At 47.2% G+C, this 18,892-nt stretch overlaps 1 protein-coding gene across 1 annotated transcript in view; it reads left to right on the top strand.

Annotated features, from left to right (window-relative positions):
* The window catches only part of JAG1 (jagged canonical Notch ligand 1), a 34,637-nt gene extending 17,930 nt beyond the window's left edge, over window positions 1-16,707 (top strand). Inside the window, exons 6-26 of the mRNA XM_054574057.1 lie at window positions 3,101-3,231; window positions 3,695-3,814; window positions 4,246-4,359; window positions 5,513-5,626; window positions 6,224-6,337; window positions 6,751-6,797; window positions 7,136-7,309; window positions 7,787-7,937; window positions 8,811-8,975; window positions 9,431-9,544; window positions 10,057-10,170; window positions 10,273-10,386; window positions 10,503-10,619; window positions 11,086-11,113; window positions 11,595-11,680; window positions 12,862-12,975; window positions 13,623-13,732; window positions 13,833-14,066; window positions 14,278-14,409; window positions 14,719-14,869; window positions 15,696-16,707. Coding sequence (XP_054430032.1) covers window positions 3,101-3,231; window positions 3,695-3,814; window positions 4,246-4,359; window positions 5,513-5,626; window positions 6,224-6,337; window positions 6,751-6,797; window positions 7,136-7,309; window positions 7,787-7,937; window positions 8,811-8,975; window positions 9,431-9,544; window positions 10,057-10,170; window positions 10,273-10,386; window positions 10,503-10,619; window positions 11,086-11,113; window positions 11,595-11,680; window positions 12,862-12,975; window positions 13,623-13,732; window positions 13,833-14,066; window positions 14,278-14,409; window positions 14,719-14,869; window positions 15,696-16,153 — 2,902 coding nt within the window. The 3' untranslated portion in view covers window positions 16,154-16,707. The remainder of the gene's footprint in view (window positions 1-3,100; window positions 3,232-3,694; window positions 3,815-4,245; window positions 4,360-5,512; window positions 5,627-6,223; window positions 6,338-6,750; window positions 6,798-7,135; window positions 7,310-7,786; window positions 7,938-8,810; window positions 8,976-9,430; window positions 9,545-10,056; window positions 10,171-10,272; window positions 10,387-10,502; window positions 10,620-11,085; window positions 11,114-11,594; window positions 11,681-12,861; window positions 12,976-13,622; window positions 13,733-13,832; window positions 14,067-14,277; window positions 14,410-14,718; window positions 14,870-15,695) is intronic.
* The last annotated feature ends 2,185 nt before the right edge of the window (window positions 16,708-18,892 follow it).

Here is an 18,892-nt window from a genome sequence, read left to right as displayed (position 1 = left end):
GGTCCTTTGGGCCTGTAACTTTTGCCCCCAGAGCTACCCTGGTTTGAGCCAAGGGAAGCTTATAACATATTGTAACCAGTGCATCTGAAACCAGTGTTACACGGGGCTCTTGTCACAGTACAGATCCGGGGTCCACAGGTCTGGGGCGGGCCCAAGTCTCTGCATTTCCGACAAGCTCCTTGAGCGGTGCTACTGTTGCTGGTGGTACCATGCCTTGGGAATCACTGTTCCCCAAACTTCAGTAGTCCTAAATGAAATTCCCCAGATTAACCAGGGAACTGTCAAAGTGCAGATTCTTGGGCACTACCTCCCCATAGCCACGAATCTCAAATCTCTGGGTTTGGCCCAGGAATATGCATTTTGAGAGGCCAGCCACATGATATTACTGCTCAGTAGATTTTGAGGACTGCTGCTTGACAATTGCATGTGGCCTTTGCGAGCCCACCACTGCATCTGTTCCCCACCGCTCAGCGGGGAGCGCTGGGCTCTGAGGCTGGAAGCTGAAATGGGAACACAGGCAACTGGAAGTAAAACAAAAACAGGCTAACCTGAAAATTCTCTTCCTACACTTCAGAAAGATAAGATTATTTTCTGGAAGGCGGAGGGGGCATGCATATTAACCCCCAGTAGTGGTGGCTGCATGTAGCATTTAACAGCATTGCTGTCGAATGTTGAGCTGGTGTCCACCTCCTTTAACTCTTCGTAATTAGGGGTGTGTGCCCTGGAGAAAGTCAGATCAGCCGTGCTATTAGCAACTCTGTTCCTGCTCTGCGTTCAGATGGGTATCAGGGAGGCCAGCCACGATTCCTGCTACTGTCATCAGAATAAACACTGCTGCGCAGGGGAGGGCCCTCCCAGCCAGAACAACAGGCTTTGTTTCCAGAATTTAGCCTTTTCTCTTTCGAAGTCTCACCTCCCACTCCCTGCCCAGACACGCACCAGTGCCCTTATTTACTTAAGGTGCAACTTTCCCACACGTCATTTGCATAGTCTCTCAACCCATCTCCGTGCCTTGAAAGAAAATCAAAACAGAACCTTCTAGCTGAGGAAGTTCAGGTTGTGTCCTGCACCAGAAATAGTTGAATGGCAAGTTACCTGTAAGTTGTCTTCTGGATTATGTATTACAGGGGTGTTTGTTTTTTGTTTTTTTGTTTTTTTTTTTTTTTTTTTTTTTTCCCTTCCACATGAGAAAACTTGACTGGTTCTGTGGTTCCTAAGTAGACTTAGAGTCCTTTTACTGGGCCTATATGCTTGCTTTATTGCAAGCCTGCCAATAATATCAAACTTAATTATGAATCATCATATGAGGAAAGTCACTTCAATTTCTCACGAGAACCTTAATCATATACTATTAAACTGGGATGACTTCGTGATACCTCTTTTAGGGTCAGTATTTTTATTTGTTTTCTTTTGAAGTCATCCGTGGCCTCTTGTGGTTCCTTTTTTTATGCTTGGGGATCCAGCTCTCATTAATTAGGAGGTGAGTTTGGGTCCTCAGCTGCCTCCTCTTGTTTTTATTAGACAAATGGAAGAGGTGTAGCAATCTTTAATTTGGAAGGGAATAAGAGAAGATGATAATATTGCTATTTCCAAATCAGTTCCTTCTTAATACATTTCAGGTAAAAATACCAATGTTTAATTGAATGGGTTCCCCCGCCTCCCACTGACTTGAGTATTCAGTTTTTAAAATTTTCTACCAGATTATTTCATTTCACTTCTTTATATAGTCACTTGTTAGTAGAACCGATGTTTCGTTCTACATAAGCCAGGATCCTTTGTCAGATTAACGTTAAACCACACAGTCTGGTAGTTCTTTGTATTGGGGTGTGTACTGCTTGTTGGTAAAGTTAGGAAGCAGTTAGTCAGTCTTCTCAGGGGTTAAGTTGATTCTCGGGCGTGGGTGATTAGCTATTAGCTGGATCCCTATAATTTTCCCATGACAAGGATTTGCTAGTCTGCCTCCAGCTCTCTGGAAACCAAAAGCCTTTCCTTCTGGGGGGTGCTTGTTTTCCAGTCACAGCTGAGCAGCTTGGGTGGGGGGGAGTTGGTTCTGACCATGGCTTTTCCTCAGTCCCATTATGGAAATATTTGCCTCTCCCTGTTCCTCACTCACCCCACCTTCATTCCACCATCAGGCCTTCGCCCAGCCCCCCTCCTGTTTGAAAGCTTGATTTTTGAGAAGGCAGTTAAAATTTCAGAGAGCTTGAAACTTGAGGGGTGAGTGGTTGAGACCCTGCCCTCTCTCCCACCCCAGGTGAAGGTTTATGTTTGTGTTTTTGTTTGGGGATCAAAGGCACCATTTGGCCTCGAAAGAGTCCGATTAATGAGGCGCTTATAAAGGTAACTCAATTCCCTTCCCCAATACTAGATAAACTGAGTTGACCTTTTTTTTTTTTTTTTTTTTTTGGGGGGGGCAAAGTGAGAAATAACTATAAAATAAATTAGCATAAGCAGCCAGGTAGTGGGGTATAAATTATCTGTACAATTGGGTCTGAGAGCTCTTGATTCCCCTACCCACCCTGCAGAAGTGAGTTCAGGGATCCTACCCTCGTCTTTGCCAAAAGACATGCCCCTTTCCCTCCTTGTTTGATTTCATAAAGCCTCATCGTGAGGCCATTTCCTGCTGCACTTGGTGTCTTGTTGCATTTTTGTGCGTGACTCGCTGTTTGGACAAAGGGCTCGACCAAGCTGCTGTGTAAAACTTGCCCAGAGTGCCGCGTTGCGGAGACTTTCACATGGCTATTGTTGTCACCCGAGAGTCCTTCCTTTCCCTCTACGGTCTGCCCTGGGATTGATTTATTCCACCCTCGGCTCATTCCTGTGAGCCTGAGAAGAGTGGCTTTGTGAAGGGCAGTCCCACGCTGGCCTCTCTCCCCAAACAGCCCTCCCTTTGTCTTGAGTCCCCTAGGAGGGGACCTTGGCCCAACTACGAAAATGTTTGTTTAGAGGGAGCCCCAGACAAACCTTGAGAGTCTACTATCCTGTCACCAGCAACAAAACAAAACAGAAAAACCCTGTACTTTGCAGCCTCATCTTTTAATGGTACAGATTTCCCTGAATGTTTCACGGACTAAAGGAGGGTGTGCTGTCTGTCCCCCAGGTGCCAGTATGGCTGGCAGGGCCCGTACTGTGACAAGTGTATCCCGCACCCGGGGTGTGTCCACGGCACCTGTAACGAGCCCTGGCAGTGCCTCTGTGAGACCAACTGGGGCGGGCAGCTCTGCGACAAAGGTACGCCTCTCGGGGATGGGAACCAACAGGGTGAGGTGTGGGGGAAGGAGCATGAGGCCTTGCGGATGGGACAGCGGTAATTTAGTTTTATGATTCTTTATTTGTAGGGGCTTTTTATCATGACTCATGAATCTGTTTGAGTCTGCCTTTAATGCTCTGGTTTGGGTTTTCTTCTCCATTTTTTTTAAATGAGGGTATAATTGACATACAATAGTAGTTTCAGGTGTACAACAGAGTGATGCATTTGTATGTATACATTGTAAAATGGTTATCACAATAAGTTCAGTTACCACCTGTCACCTTCCAAAGTTAATACCATGTTATCAACGATTCTTCATACTACACGTTACATCCCCATGACTTATTCATAACTTCAGGGTTTTAAAAGAGGAATGGGACTCGAGTGGGGTTAGCAGTCTTTTACGTCTTTGAGCGACTGACGTCTTTGGGGTCTCCTTGGCAGATCTCAATTACTGTGGGACTCACCAGCCGTGTCTCAATCGGGGAACTTGTAGCAACACGGGTCCTGACAAATACCAGTGTTCCTGCCCTGAGGGCTATTCAGGACTCAACTGTGAGATTGGTAAGTGGTCGAGGCAGAATGAAATCCCTTTAATTTTTTTGTACACTCGGCTTTAAAAATACACTGAAAGGGCTCATAAAAAAATGAACATATCCTGTAAAGTTAAGACTTGTTATCTAAGCAGTTATTTGGGTCTTTGAAACCCCTTTAAGTCACTCACATGTTTTGGGTGATGCTGAGGAGCGTGGGAGGCGTTCTGCTTGTGATGCCGTGACCCCGGCTCTGAGATGCCTTGGAATGTGGCTGGAGACAGCTTAGCGAGAGAGATGACTTCCTTCCTTTCTAGACACAGCAGGGTTATATCACATGCTTGCTTTTATTTTTCGAAACAACCTTTGAGCTGGCGGCCCAGGTGGGTGACGTGGGTGTGGAGAGAGGTGTAGGTAGCACAAAGCGGCACCCCTTGCTGACTGCCATCCTGGTTTTTGCAGCGGAGCACGCCTGCCTCTCTGATCCCTGCCACAACAGAGGCAGCTGCCGGGAGACCTCACTGGGGTTTGAGTGTGAGTGTTCTCCGGGCTGGACCGGCCCCACGTGCTCCACAAGTAAGTCCGGGTTTTGGCTTGTGTCCTTTCTTGAGGGTCATTGTGTAGAGGTACAGGATTGGTGGGGCAGATACGTGGGCTCATGGCCCAGTGTGAGGTCTCAGCGAGGGTCTGTCCTGGTGGGAGGGATGCAATCTGTAGTCTGGTCGGGCTTGAGCTTCCGGCCTTTGCACTTGAAGGTGCCCCCCTCCTCCCTGCTAAGTGAGCACATGTGTCTGCCACTGGGAGAAACTTGCTCATGGCATAGCTTCTAATTTTGCATGTACTCCCTGGAGTTCTGCTTCCTTCACATTGAATCATGGAGAGTCTCCCTGCAGGGGAGGTTGTCACTATTGAATTTTGTCATGTGGGCAAGTGGTCTGAAAGAAGGACGCCATGCCTGCCAGATTTGGCTGCACATCAGAACCACTGGGTGCTTGACAGCGCAGTTCTCTGTGTTCCACAGCTTCCCTTTGGAATCGGGGAGTCCATATTCTTTAAAAGGTTCATGGATTTCTGAGGTGCAGCCAGGCCTGAGAAACACTGTCATCAGCACCCCAAGAGCAGCATGCAGCATGGTTCTGGATGTGGGTTCTGGGGTCTGGTGGCCTAGGCTGGCTCCGTGGCCTGCACATAACCACTGTGGAACTCTGGCCACATAACCTCCCCATGTCCTGTTTAAACGGCTTGTGAAGACTCTTGAGTGAATTCACAGGGAGAGCCTGGCACCTCATAAGTGGGCAGTAGATGAATGGTAAAGAGGTCTACTATAGTCCTGTGCAGAAGTGGGGCGTGCCCTTCTCCAGGTGTGCTATTTTGGGACAGCTCTGAACAGGTACAAACAATAAGGTTTTCCAACAGTAAAGAAGAGTTATGTTTCCTTAATTCTTCTTAGTTACCTCTGAGCCATGATGAAACTTTTCTTTAAAAATAACCAAAGGGTTGATGCTCTGGGGATCCAGCTGGCTCTCTCCCTGTCTGCTTAGGTTGGGGATTAAATGATCTGGGGCAGTGGGGGATTTAAAGCTAAAATCAGGCCTGACTGTCATCGGAGCAGTCACTTAGAGCAGGTGTCTGGCTCTTCAGTGAAGGCCCCTCATGTGGTATTAAATTATCTTAATTGTCAAACGGATTGAGATTAAATTGCCAACCCTCTTCCATTTTTGTCAAACAGACATTGATGACTGTTCTCCAAATAACTGTTCCCATGGGGGCACCTGCCTGGACTTGGTTAATGGATTTAAGTGCATGTGCCCACCCCAGTGGACTGGCAAAACATGCCAGTTAGGTAAGAGAGCTCCTGCACCAAGGTTGGCTTTGATAATCAGAGCTGTTAAGGAAGGTGAGCATGTGGTCAGCGGTGTGAGTTTGCACACAATGTGCTAAGAAGTAATTTATTATCTAGAGCCCAGCCAGCCAGCCTGGGAGAAATCACTTGAATGCAAATGGATGAGCTCTTTTCGGCGCTGTGGGAAAGCTGTGGGGCTCCTTGAACCATGTCAGTCGTCTGTCCGAGGAGTGTTCAGCTGGGTTCCAAGCGGGGATGATCGCATGAGGAATGAGCTGTCTGCTGCATTCTTTTTGCCACATTTAAATCCCAGCAACTAGGTTGTGCCAGGTTTGCACAGAAATGCCTGGTGGCTTTCTGCGCTTCTGTTGGGACCCGTTGTTCACCAGCAGCCAGAAAGTTATCAATTAGCATTCCTTATTGGATAGTGATTAGGAAGAAGGATCAGATGTTCGAAATAAAGGGATCTGTTATTTAGCTATCTTATTAAAATGTCTCTTATTTCACAGAAACTATTGGGACAGTGTTCCTGGGAGGGAGGGGGGCTGGGGGAGGGTAGAACTCCAGTCCTCCCTGCTCATCCTCATTTTCTTTCAGATGCAAATGAATGTGAGGCCAAACCTTGCGTCAATGCCAAATCCTGTAAGAATCTAATTGCAAGCTACTACTGTGACTGCCTCCCAGGCTGGACGGGTCAGAACTGTGAAATAAGTGAGTGACTTTGCTTTGATTTTGATTTTCATGAAACTTGGGTGTTGAAGACATTTGCCAATCCATAGAAGGCTACAGTGATGAAAAGGAAAACCTTAAGGAGGGAATGTTTTAGAAGAGGGAGTGATTAGTGCTGAAATGAAAACATAGCTTTTATCAGGCTCATTAGCTGGTAAAAGGGCCATGTTGTGATAAGATGGCTAAAACAATGATGTGAAGTTTCACTAACTCCGTCTGGAAGAATTAGGGAGGGGAGGGTTCCCACCCAGCGCAATAACCTTATCTCACCGGAAGCACACAGCAAATCTGATTTGAAGAGTTTATCTGTTTGAGCTGAGAAGGCTTTTCAATTAAGCCCAATTTCAATGTAAATTACCTCTTTAATATGATGACTTTTTTTTTTTTTTTTAAAGATATTAATGACTGCCTTGGCCAGTGTCAGAATGACGCCGCCTGTCGGGTATGTAAATCTTTGCTTAAATCAAAACCTTAATGAGTGACAACCAGTTTAAGATTGATGTGACCCTGGGAGAGCTCTGTCCCTGTGAGATTTAAAAATGCAGGTGAAAAGTGAGTCTCTGGAAGTTTCACTTGGGCTCATGTTACCCCCAGCCTCCTGGGAGTCATCTTGAAGGCATGCACTAGGAATTCCTCTCCCACATTTTGAGAGGCTTGGCATTTGGCTATTTTAGTGAATCAGCTGAACCGCAACAGTCATGCTAAACCGCTGAAGTCCTGTGTTTGTGGATACATAGAAAAAAAAGCGTGTGTTTCTCCCCCCTCCTTCTCCTCTTCCAGGATTTGGTTAATGGTTATCGCTGTATCTGTCCACCTGGCTATGCAGGCGATCACTGTGAGAGAGACATCGATGAATGTGCCAGCAACCCCTGTTTGAATGGGGGTCACTGTCAGAATGAAATCAACAGATTCCAGTGTCTGTGTCCCACTGGTTTCTCTGGAAACCTGTGTCAGGTGAGCAGTGCTGGAACCTCTGGCCAAGTTTTCACAGGGGAGTCTAATCCTGCTCCACCCTTTCTCCTTCCCTCCCTCATCTCACCTTCTCTCCACCCCCATCTCCTCCTCTCTCCCTTCCCCCACGCTACTCTTGACTCTACATCTGGAGTCTCTGTGAACTCTATTACCTCCCCATTAGCCAGAGATCTCTGCTAGACAATTGCTGGTGGAAAGAGGAAGTGATTTTCTTGGTAGTATCTGTGGCCTGTCCATTTCATCCCCGCCCCTCCCCCGTGCCCCAATCAGCGCTTTCTCACTCTGTCCTGTTTTTCCAGTGCCTACTGGGCAGTCTTTAGGACACAGCCGTGTATTATGCAGGATGTTCTGAAATAGATGAAGTGGCCAGATTCCAGTGCCTGCTGCCCCAGAGATGTTATAATCACACCTTTGTTTTACTGTTTCCTCTCCCACTGCCCTGCCTCCTGGTCCTTGCAGCTGGACATAGATTATTGTGAGCCCAATCCCTGCCAGAATGGTGCCCAGTGCTTCAACCGTGCCAGTGACTATTTCTGCAAGTGTACTGAGGACTATGAAGGCAAGAACTGCTCCCACCTTAAAGACCACTGCCGCACCACCCCCTGTGAAGGTACCTTCCTCCCCCAGGCTCTTGGCTTGTCTCCAAAGCTCACTTCACTTTTCCTCCTTGTCACTGCTCCTTGGTACTTTGAGGAGAGTGTAGGTGAGGGGATCAAACCCCCTAACCTGACTGCTTGGAAGTCAGAACACATGGAAGCAATTGAGCTGGGCCCTCCAGTGGGAGAACCGTGTCTATAGGTATAGCCCAGGGGAGGGAATGAAATTCATTCGGCAGTCCTAGTCTGGGATGGGCTGATTTGCAATGCTGAGACCCATTCCTCATAGCAGCACTGACAGGAAACCTTTCCGTGGCGGCGGAAGTGTTCTGTATCTGTGCTGTCAGGTATGGTAGCCACAGGCCACATGTGGCCAATGGAGCATGTAAGTGTGACTAGTGCAACTTGAAACTCTTACTTTACTTAATTTCAAATGATTTAAATTTTAATAGCCACATGTGGCTCATGGCTGCTGTCTTAGGTGGCACAGTCTTGCAGTTTCTAGAAGTTTGTCCTTTAGCCTTGCTTAAGCATGATTAAGTGGGAAGTAAAGCTGGTTCTTCCTTTAGCAAGCTTCTTCCAAAGAGAGATCAAAGGCAGGAGGACAGGGGCCCACAGACATTTAGGCTTCTTAGCCAGATAGGGAGAAAATGCCTTTAACAAACTCATAAATTTTAAAAATTTCAACCTGCCTGGCATCTCAGTACTGTCACAGTGTGACATGGCACGTTGCCAGAGTCTTGGCCCCGCGGTGCCTCATGATTTCTTACCCTCATTAGCCGATGGTGCCTGTCTCTAGGAAAGCAGGCTCAGCGTATGTCCTTGGCTTAGGAACACCGTGTCTTATGGGTCAGTGGCCGTAATCTGATCCTGAGTCTGTCTTCTAGTGATTGACAGCTGCACAGTGGCTATGGCTTCCAACGACACGCCTGAAGGGGTGCGGTATATCTCCTCGAACGTCTGTGGTCCCCATGGGAAGTGCAAGAGTCAGTCGGGAGGCAAATTCACATGTGACTGTAACAAAGGCTTCACTGGAACGTACTGCCATGAAAGTAAGACCCTCTCTCTGCCTCTGCCCAGCTCAGGGAGCATGCGAGTCTGGATTGTTTCAGTCGAGACGAGTGAAGGTTTGCCATTACATCGAGGATCTAAGACTGAGTTGTGTTTAACTTACGTGATCACCGATGCCTCTGAGCCTTCAGCACATTTATTTTAGAATGTTCTGGAATCTTAGTAGTTTGGGTGGTCCTGCTCTCTGTGGAAATTTCTTCCCCACACCCAGTGAGCAGCCTAGCCTGTGAGGGCATTACTAAAATGCATGTGGCATTTTCAGGAGAGCCCTGCTTGGTGAGCTGCCTGTTGAATTTGAGGAACAGTCCTGATGGAATTGAGAATTTTGAGGTGCCAAATGTGCTTTCTCCGGTGGCAGCTTACAGAACAGGGCTGGGCTTTACTGGTACTTTATTTACTTGATTTTTTTTTCTTTTTTCTTTTTTCCCCCCCTCAGATATTAATGACTGTGAGAGCAACCCCTGTAAAAATGGTGGCACTTGCATCGATGGTGTCAACTCCTACAAATGCATCTGCAGCGATGGCTGGGAGGGGGCCTACTGTGAAACCAGTGAGTGGTCTTCTTGAGACAGACAGCCCTAAGGTTGTGGAGGGTGGGGGATCAATATGTGCAGCCTTTCTTTTTCATGGAAATTTCTGAAACTAAGGCCCCAGCTGTTCCCACAGTGGGACAGCGTGTCCTGGGTCTATTTGTACTTGTTAATGGGGAGACAGCCAGTGGGAAGGAACTTCTGCTGAGGAGCTACAGAATCCGATTGTGTACTTAGGATGACAAACATCCCTGCTTGCAATTGATTATACTTTTTGCCCATGTTGATTTCAACTTCCTGAGTGTGACAGGCCTGCCCCTGACTTCGCTAACTTGTGGAATTAAAAGTAACCTGGTTGGGGCTCCTTTACTCCTGGAAAGGGTGATGGCGTTAAAGTCCTGGAATTCTCAGCTGGTTTTGGAGCTTGGGGCAGAAAGCAGGGGCGGAGGTGACCATGGGCAGTGCGTGGCTCTCCTGGCTTGTGAAGGGTCCTGGATGCTTGTTCAGCTGGGTGTCTCTTCTTTGGTTGTAGACATTAACGATTGCAGCCAGAACCCCTGCCACAATGGGGGCTCGTGTCGTGACCTAGTCAACGACTTCTACTGTGACTGTAAAAATGGGTGGAAAGGAAAGACCTGCCATTCACGTAAGTGGTAGCTGGCTGGGAATCCTGTCTCTGGGACCCCTCTGTCTCTGTTTTCTGGATGGGGGCCTGCCGGGGGCTCACGCTGAGGTCTTCCTCCTCCAGGTGACAGCCAGTGTGACGAGGCCACATGCAACAACGGGGGCACCTGCTATGATGAAGGGGATGCTTTCAAGTGCATGTGTCCTGCAGGCTGGGAAGGAACAACCTGCAACATAGGTAACTTCTTGCCCCACTTGAGCCCCTGTGAGGGCTTTCCTGGGTCTGGCTTTTACCCCTTCAGACTATTTTTGGATCCTCAGGGAAGGTGGTCTCGTCTGCTCTTGTCTTTATAGCTCGAAATAGTAGCTGCCTGCCAAACCCCTGCCATAACGGGGGCACCTGTGTCGTCAACGGCGAGTCCTTCACATGTGTCTGCAAAGAAGGCTGGGAGGGGCCCATCTGCACTCAGAGTGAGTGTCGTCCACCCTGTGGGGGCTGTGGGAGCACATCCTGACACCCTCGGGGACTCAAAGTGGAAACCAGAAGCAGTATAGCTGTTTGATGTCTGCTTCTGCATCACCTGGGTCTGTTCTAATGACTTGATGGGATGCAGCCCTGACCTGGGCATGAGAAAGTCGCCAAAGAGATAAGTGGAGACAGATGGCGTCTTGTTCCCAGCTCTGCTCTGACCAGCAGCCTGTCTCTTTCCATTCTCACACCCCCTTCCCAGCCCTGCCAGGGTCTCTTCCTGTGTACATGTGTCCCTCGGTGAGCGGAACAAAGTGTGGTGCAGGCCTGGTTCCAATTGAGCAGGGGTCTTAAGTGCATTTTGCTGGTGTTAACTACAATGTTATCGTTTGGGTATTATGGAAATTGGTGGTGTTTTTACTCAGGGCTAAGACTGCTTTGCTATTAAGTTGTCTTTTTACTTTGCAGATACCAATGACTGCAGCCCTCATCCCTGGTAAGCGTGACCACCTTTTAAGCCGGCACTTGTTGGCTGTAACGTGCATGGGTCTCACCTGGGATCTCATTTAAAATGAAGGTTCTGATTTAGTCGGTCGTCGGGTGGGCTGCAGACCCTGCCTTTCCAGCAAACTCCCGGGGCTGCCAACCCTGCTGGTCTGTGGACCACACTTTAATTAGCCAGGTTGTCTTGATTTAGACCAGTGACCCTCAACCTTGACTGCCCACAAGAATCACCTGGAAGCGTTATTTTTTTTATTTTATTTTTTTTAATATGCTCCAATGCCTAGGCTGCACCTGGGATCTGTCAGATGAGACTCTGGGGGGTGGGACCCATCTATTTTTAAAGCTCCCTGGGCATTGGTGAGTGTGGCTACAGGCAAGAGCTGCTGGTGGTGACTGGCTCCCTGTGATCAACTGGCAGCCGATGTCTTGGATGGAGAGATTGGTAACCTAGGTGGTCTTTGCTCTCTTCTTAGTTACAACAGTGGCACGTGCGTGGATGGAGACAACTGGTACCGGTGCGAGTGCGCCCCTGGTTTTGCGGGGCCTGACTGCAGAATAAGTAAGGACTGCTCCTAGCTGGGTTTGCAGTGGCTTTATTTTCCCCGCACCAACCCTCAGCCTGAGACTTTTCATCTTTAAAACAATTAAGGCCATGATTCCCCTTTTTTTTTTTTTTTTTTTTTTTTTTTTTTTTTTTTTTGCCAGTTAGGACTCTGTAATCCCTGCCCCCTCCACCAGCTGGCTGGATCCTCAGGTACCTGTTGGCCCTTCTGTGGGTGGCACAGCCCTCCTTGTCCTAGGGAAGAGAGCACCAGCCACAGAACTTGACGATTAAGCTAGTCTGAGCCCCGAAGGAAAGAGTGTGCTTTTCCCCATGACTAACGTGAAATTATGGGCAAGTGGACGTTAACCACAACTACGCTGGTGGAGCACAGAGCTAACACCAATGGAAGGGCCTAGGGCTGTGGTTTCCCAAGGCATGATGAGGCGCTGGTGGAAGGACTAAAACAAAAAATGGGGGCAAGCAATGCAGTTTTTCAGGAACCTTAAAGTTTATTCTTTATTTTGATCCTTTTCTCCTAGTTTTTTATATGCCTTATCTTTTACAAAAGTGACAGAATAAAATAGTTGTTTGTTTTCTTTTCCCCAAGTTATTTGAAATTATCCTGGTGTTTGAGATCCCCTAGTCTGGACTCCAGCACTAGATGGGGGTGCACTGTTTCTATTTCATGTTTCTAAATCAGGTTGACATATGGTCTAGGAGCCATATCTGGCCCGCTGCCTATTTTTATAAATAAAGTTTTATTGGCATAGAGCCATACTCATTCATTTACACTGTCTGGGGCTGCTTTTAAGCTATGATAAGAGTTGGGTAGTTGGGACAGGGACCACATGGCCTACAAAGCCTAAAATATTTGCTGTCTGACTCTTTTAAAGAAATTTGCCAGCCCTTCTGATAAATTGTACTCAGAAAAAGGAATGTATTTTGGTTCCTTAAAGGCAATTTTAAATTAAATGATTCTCAGCTGGTAAAAGTCAAGCTTGTGGTGATTGAGGGGACCAGTGACTGGTAGAGCTTTGGGAGCACTGGTACTGTTTCTATAATTGCATGCTGATTACATGAAAATTCATCAACCTTACACTTCTCGTATGCCTTTCTATTTGTATTTAATGCCAGTGAAAACTTAGAAAAACTTTCTGCCTCCCACTGAAACCTAAACTTGAACTCCATTCTCCTAGATATCAACGAATGCCAGTCTTCCCCTTGTGCTTTTGGGGCAACTTGTGTGGATGAGATCAATGGCTATCGGTGTGTCTGCCCCCCAGGGCACAGTGGTGCCAAATGCCAGGAAGGTACGTGGGCCAGGCCCCAGCTTCCCCTGTGTCCTGTGGGGTGAGTAGGTGCTCTGGTCAGAACAGTCACCATTTTGACCATAAATAGACACTGTGCTCAGGGAGAGAACACAGAGGGGACATATAGTGGGGATAACAGGGAAGGGGAAACTTTGGAAGGTCCCCTAAAAACAGGATAGCTGTGGCCTTGCTGTAATTATGCTATGTAACAAACCATCTCAAAACTCTGGCTTACAACAAGCATTTATTTGTATTCGTGGGAATGCAGGGCGGGCAGTGATAGGTGCTGCGGGTTGGGCTAGGATCTATTCTTGGTCCCTCCTCACTCTCCTGGGACATCAGCTGCATCCGGGGCGCGTTCTTTTCCTGACAAATGAGAGCCTTTCAGGAGGCTGTGTGCTCTGTGACTCAACTGTGGGAGACTCTGCTTACAGCACATCCCCTGGTATTGCCTTGGCCAAAGAGGGTCATGTGGCCATGCGAAAAGCCAGCAGGGGAGAAAAGCATATTTGCCTCTCCTGGAAGGAACTTGAAACGTGACAAAGGGCACGGATGTAATCATTTCCTAACAGGGAGGGGGTAAAGAATCAAGAGATCCATCTACTGGATAGGAAAGTCCTTCCACTCACGGCGTCTCCGCCTCTCAGTTTCAGGGAGACCTTGCATCACCATGGGGAGTGTGATACCAGATGGGGCCAGGTGGGATGATGACTGCAACACCTGCCAGTGCCTGAACGGACGGATTGCCTGCTCAAAGGTAGGGTGTGAGGGCTGCCGCAGGTCCCCTAATTCTGGAATAGCTGCTGGGCATTTCTCCTGAGCTGCCCGCTCCCGTCTCTCTCTCTCTCTCTCTCTAGGTCTGGTGTGGTCCTCGATCTTGCCTGCTCCACAAAGGGCACAGCGAGTGCCCCAGCGGGCAGAGCTGCATCCCCATCCTGGACGACCAGTGTTTTGTCCGCCCCTGTACAGGTGTGGGCGAGTGTCACTCTTCCAGCCTCCAGCCAGTGAAGACCAAATGCACTTCTGACCCCTATTACCAGGATAACTGTGCAAACATCACGTTCACCTTCAACAAAGAGATGATGTCTCCGGTATGGAGCTTCTTTTTCAGTTTGGAATGGTGTGTTGTGGCTGCTTGTATTAAGGCAGGATTGTTACAAGCTAGGATTCAGTTCTCTGTAGCCTAAGTTCTGCCTTATAGCAAAACGCAACTTGAACATAACCTAACTTCGAAGGAAACATCGGCCTTTTTTTCCTCCCAGTATCTTAAATGTGTGTGTGGACTTTTCAATATTTTTCTAGGGTCTTACCACAGAGCGCATTTGCAGCGAATTGAGGAATTTGAGTATTTTGAAGAATGTTTCTGCTGAATATTCAATCTACATAGCTTGTGAGCCTTCCTCTTCTGCAAACAATGAAATACATGTGGCCATTGTAAGTATAAGATCTATTGATACTCAATAATTAATTTGATTGCAAGATAACTGGCATTGTTCAATTAGCCAGGAGCAAATACATCAGAAGAGAGGTTGGCCTACATGTGTTGTCAAGTAATAAAAGTTTTATTCAAAAATAAAAATATGCCTGGAACTAATATAATACTGAATGTAAACTGTAATGGAAAACCCTTTAGAAATTTTTAAAAAATAATAAAATAAAATGTTAAATCACATTTTTTTTTAAAAAAAAGCTACTGTTCAGTATTCCCTGATCCTCCAGATTGACCATTCTTTTTTTCTCCAGTCTGCTGAAGATATACGGGATGATGGAAACCCTATCAAGGAAATCACCGACAAAATTATAGACCTTGTTAGTAAACGTGATGGGAACAGCTCACTTATTGCTGCTGTGGCAGAAGTGAGAGTTCAGAGACGTCCTCTGAAGAACAGAACAGGTAAACGTCACGTGGGAACAGTCCCTTTCTGTGATGAGTCCCAAGTGGATCTCATCGCCCTGTCCAGTAAAACCACCAGGCGGGCAGTTACCTAAGATTCACCCTCACGGAGCCCCCATTTCACTGGTGAGAAGCAGGCCAGTTGTTTTGACTGATGTCATATGGCGATGGGCAGAGGTTGACCTGACCTTTCCCCCTGCCAAGAGGCTGTGTGCTCCCAAGCAGGCACCCCAGTAGCGCATGCACTGATCCTAGATCCTTGTGATGCCCTAGTGGAGAGCATCACGGTGCCTTGAGCTCTGGTGTGCAAAGCCTGCCTTGGCATTCTGGTGTCATGTGACAGCTGGGCCTAAGGACCGTCAGACACTGGTTTGATAGGCAGCTCGAAGGCCCTGCAGTATGCCCAGACTCTTTCAGACCATCTTAAGCATCATTGGTCTAGCAAGGTGAGAAATTGGGCTCATGACCGCTTGGGGCTTTGGAGCTGTCTGTGCCCAGATCGGGTTTCTGGTAATTCTGAAAACCAGATCCTGTAATGAGCTTCCTAAGTAGCCAGACTCCCCTTGACTGAACCAGACGTTGCTCTACCCACACGAAGTTGGGGAATCTGTAGGAGTTGCTGCTCTGCTCGGTCTCTCTGGGGATAATAATGTCAGGGTCTCCAAGGGCTCAGGTGCCAGTCCTGCTGATTAAGCTGTGAGTTCACAATAGGCAGTTGTAAAAAGAGACTTATCCCACGGTGCCCCTTTTAGGGACTAAGAGCAGGAGAACCACTATTGGTACCCTTTCGTTCAGAGAGTTACTGGGTTTGGGGTCTGCCTTGCAGATTTCCTGGTCCCTCTGCTGAGCTCTGTGCTCAGCGTGGCGTGGGTCTGTTGCTTGGTGACGGCCTTCTACTGGTGTGTGCGGAAGCGGCGGAAGCCCAGCAGCCACGCGCGCTCGGCCTCGGAGGACAACACCACCAACAACGTCAGGGAGCAGCTGAACCAGATCAAAAACCCCATCGAGAAGCACGGGACCAACACGGTCCCCATCAAGGACTACGAGAACAAAAACTCCAAAATGTCAAAAATAAGGACACATAACTCGGAGGTAGAGGAGGACGACATGGACAAGCACCAGCAGAAAACCCGGTTCACCAAGCAGCCGGTGTACACGCTGGTAGACAGAGAGGAGAAGCCCCCCAACGGCACACCTGCCAAACACCCAAACTGGACAAACAAACAGGACAACAGAGACCTGGAGAGCGCCCAGAGCTTAAACAGGGTGGAGTACATCGTATAGCAGACGGCGGGCGCCACCTCCGCCGCTAGGTAGAGTCCGCGGGCGCATGGGGCCATAGTTCTTTAACTGTCTAGTCTGGTCTGAGGCTGTTGTTGACTTAGAATCCCTGTGTTAATTTAAGTTTTGACAAGCTGGCTTACACTGGCAATGGTAGTTTCTGTGGTTGCCTGGGAAATCGAGGGCTGCATCTCAGAGCTATGCAAAAACCAGTCCAAAGTGCCCGAGTGCACGGTCCCTGCAGCCGACAGGTCTCGGATCAGGCGCCCAGCAGAAGGCCCCGCCCCTAGGCCTTGAGCTTCCATTTCTGCCAGGTTTCTCGATGGTGATGCAGTCTTAGGATCATAGTTTTATTTATATTTATTGACTCGAGTTGTTTTTGTATATTGGTTTTATGATGACGTACAAGTAGTTCTGTATTTGAAAAGTGCCTTTGCAGCTCAGAACCACAGCAACTATCACAAATGAGTTTATTATTTATTTTTTTTATTGTATTTTGTTGTTGGGGGAGGGGGGGACTTTGATGTCGGCAGTTGCTGGTAAAATGAAGAATTTAAAGAGGAAAAATGTGTCAAAAGTAGACTTTTGTATAGTTATGTAAATAATTCTTTTTTTATTAATCACTGTGTATATTTGATTTATTAACTTAATAATCAAGAGCCTTAAAACATCATTCCTTTTTATTTATATGTATGTGTTTAGAACTGAAGGTTTTTGATAGCATTGTAAGCGTATGGCTTTATTTTTTTGAACTTATTTTCTTACTACGTGTTGCCTATAAGCCAAAACTAAGGTGTTTGAAAATGGTTTATTTTTAAGACAATAGATGGGCTTCTGTGCCTGAAATGCTGGTGGAGTATTTTTTTGTTTTTTGGGGTTTTTTTTTTGTACAACATCAAGATGTTTAAAACACCTTCTATAGCATCACTTTAAAACACGTTTTCAGGACCGACTGAGGCAGTTTCAGAATTAGTCTAGAAGAGTTTCCTTTTTTTTTTTTTTCCTGCTTTAGACTTGAAAAGAGAGAGGCAGGTTATCTGCTACACAGCAGTTTAAGGGAACAAGTTGAGCTATGACTTAAATGTAGCCAAAATATGAGTGATTGATTATCATTAAAAATATCAAATTAATTGTGTGAAGTTGGAAGCACACCAATCTTGTTTTGTAAATTCTGATTTTTTTCCACCATTCGTACGTAATGCTGAACCACTTGTAGGTTTGATTTTTGTTATCTACTGCATTTAGGGAGTATTCTAATAAGCTAGTTGAATACTTGAACCATAAAATGCCCAGTAAGATCACTGTTTAGATTTGCCATAGAGTACACTGCCTGCCTTAAGTGAGGAAATCAAGACGCCTATCACAAAGTTTAAGATCCAAAAGGCTTATAAAACCGTAATTTTGTTGGTTCACCATTGAGACCGTGAAGATACTTTGTATTGTCCTATTAGTGTTATGAACATAAAAATGCATCTTTGTGTTGTTCCTGGCAATAAATTTTGAAAAGTAATATTTATTAAATTTTTTGTATAAAAACATGGAACAGTGTGGCCTCTTCTGAGTTTACATAGTTTGGCTCTGCCATCATGTGCTGCTGGTAGTGATAATGAGGGGCACAGACCAACAACTCGGAGCCTTTTCAGCCACAAAATTCATCTGAAGCGGGGCTGCTGGGAAGCTGAGCTGTGAGAGCCCCATCTTGGGGGCCTTGATTCCCTTGTCACTCAAATAGCAAGTGTGAATACTGCTTGAATAAACACCACTGGATCAATGGCCTGCAGTGTGGAGATGAATTGTTTGTGAGCACTCAGGGGAAATGCCTCCCTTTCCCACTACAGTGAAAGGGTTTTAAATAGCTTGGAATTGGTGTTGGGGCTGAAGGAGGAGATTGAATGCCTTCTTTTTTTTTTTTTTTTTTTTCCCCCTGGCTACTTGGACTAATATATTAATGTTCCTTCCATCATTACTGACCTTGCAGATTTTGTGCACTTACGCCTCACTGCACAGGAGGTAGTTACAAGCTTCTGGAGTCAGGGCCCATCTATCTAGTATCACCCTGTACCCAGGAAGTGAGTGTGTGTAGGCCTCACCATGCTGCTTTGGGGTGCCAGGTTTCTGGTCTTCCACGAGGCTCTAGAGTTGAGCAGTTTCCACCTGTTAGGGACAGGAGAGCTGTGGTTCTCACTCGTGGCTGCTGGGCCTGAGGCCAACATGGCCCTATCCCTGCATCCTGGGTGAGGTGGGGAAGCTTTGCCTCTGGCCCCTTCAGCAAGAGATGAGCTGAGGTGACGTACATGGACAGCTCCCAGCAGCTGCCTGGAGCTGCCAGCGGTTCCCTGCTTCTGGTTAATAAGCCAAAGCTCACCCCTCCTGGGGGCGCTGTGCCCCAGAGCTGCACCTTTCAGGCCATCTGCTCACCTCCTGTTTTCAGAGTGTAACTCCCCAACCGGAGCAACAAACTTTGAATGGAGAAGCTGACGGGGATGATGTCTTTCATTCTTGGGAGGCTCTTTTACTAGGCCAGGAGAATTGTGTTCTCTGGTGGGCATCTCGTTTTAAGAGTGGATGGCGGGCTTTAAGTACCACATCCATGCTCCTTGTGCATGAACAGAAGTCCTCAAGGGGGTTAGAGTTCATCCATAGCAGTGCATTTTGGCTTTTTGGGGAGGCAGCCCCAACGGGTTGGATTCCCATGACATCTCCCTAGCATAGCAATACTTGTGTCGCTAATCTCTGCTGATG

Source organism: Pteronotus mesoamericanus, unplaced genomic scaffold (genome assembly GCF_021234165.1).
Source record: "Pteronotus mesoamericanus isolate MK-2021 breed Mesoamerican mustached bat unplaced genomic scaffold, CSHL_Meso_final contig_25, whole genome shotgun sequence".
NCBI lineage: Eukaryota > Metazoa > Chordata > Mammalia > Chiroptera > Mormoopidae > Pteronotus > Pteronotus mesoamericanus.
The sequence above is the reverse complement of the archived record's forward strand: the minus strand, read 5'-3'. Positions and strand labels throughout refer to the sequence as shown.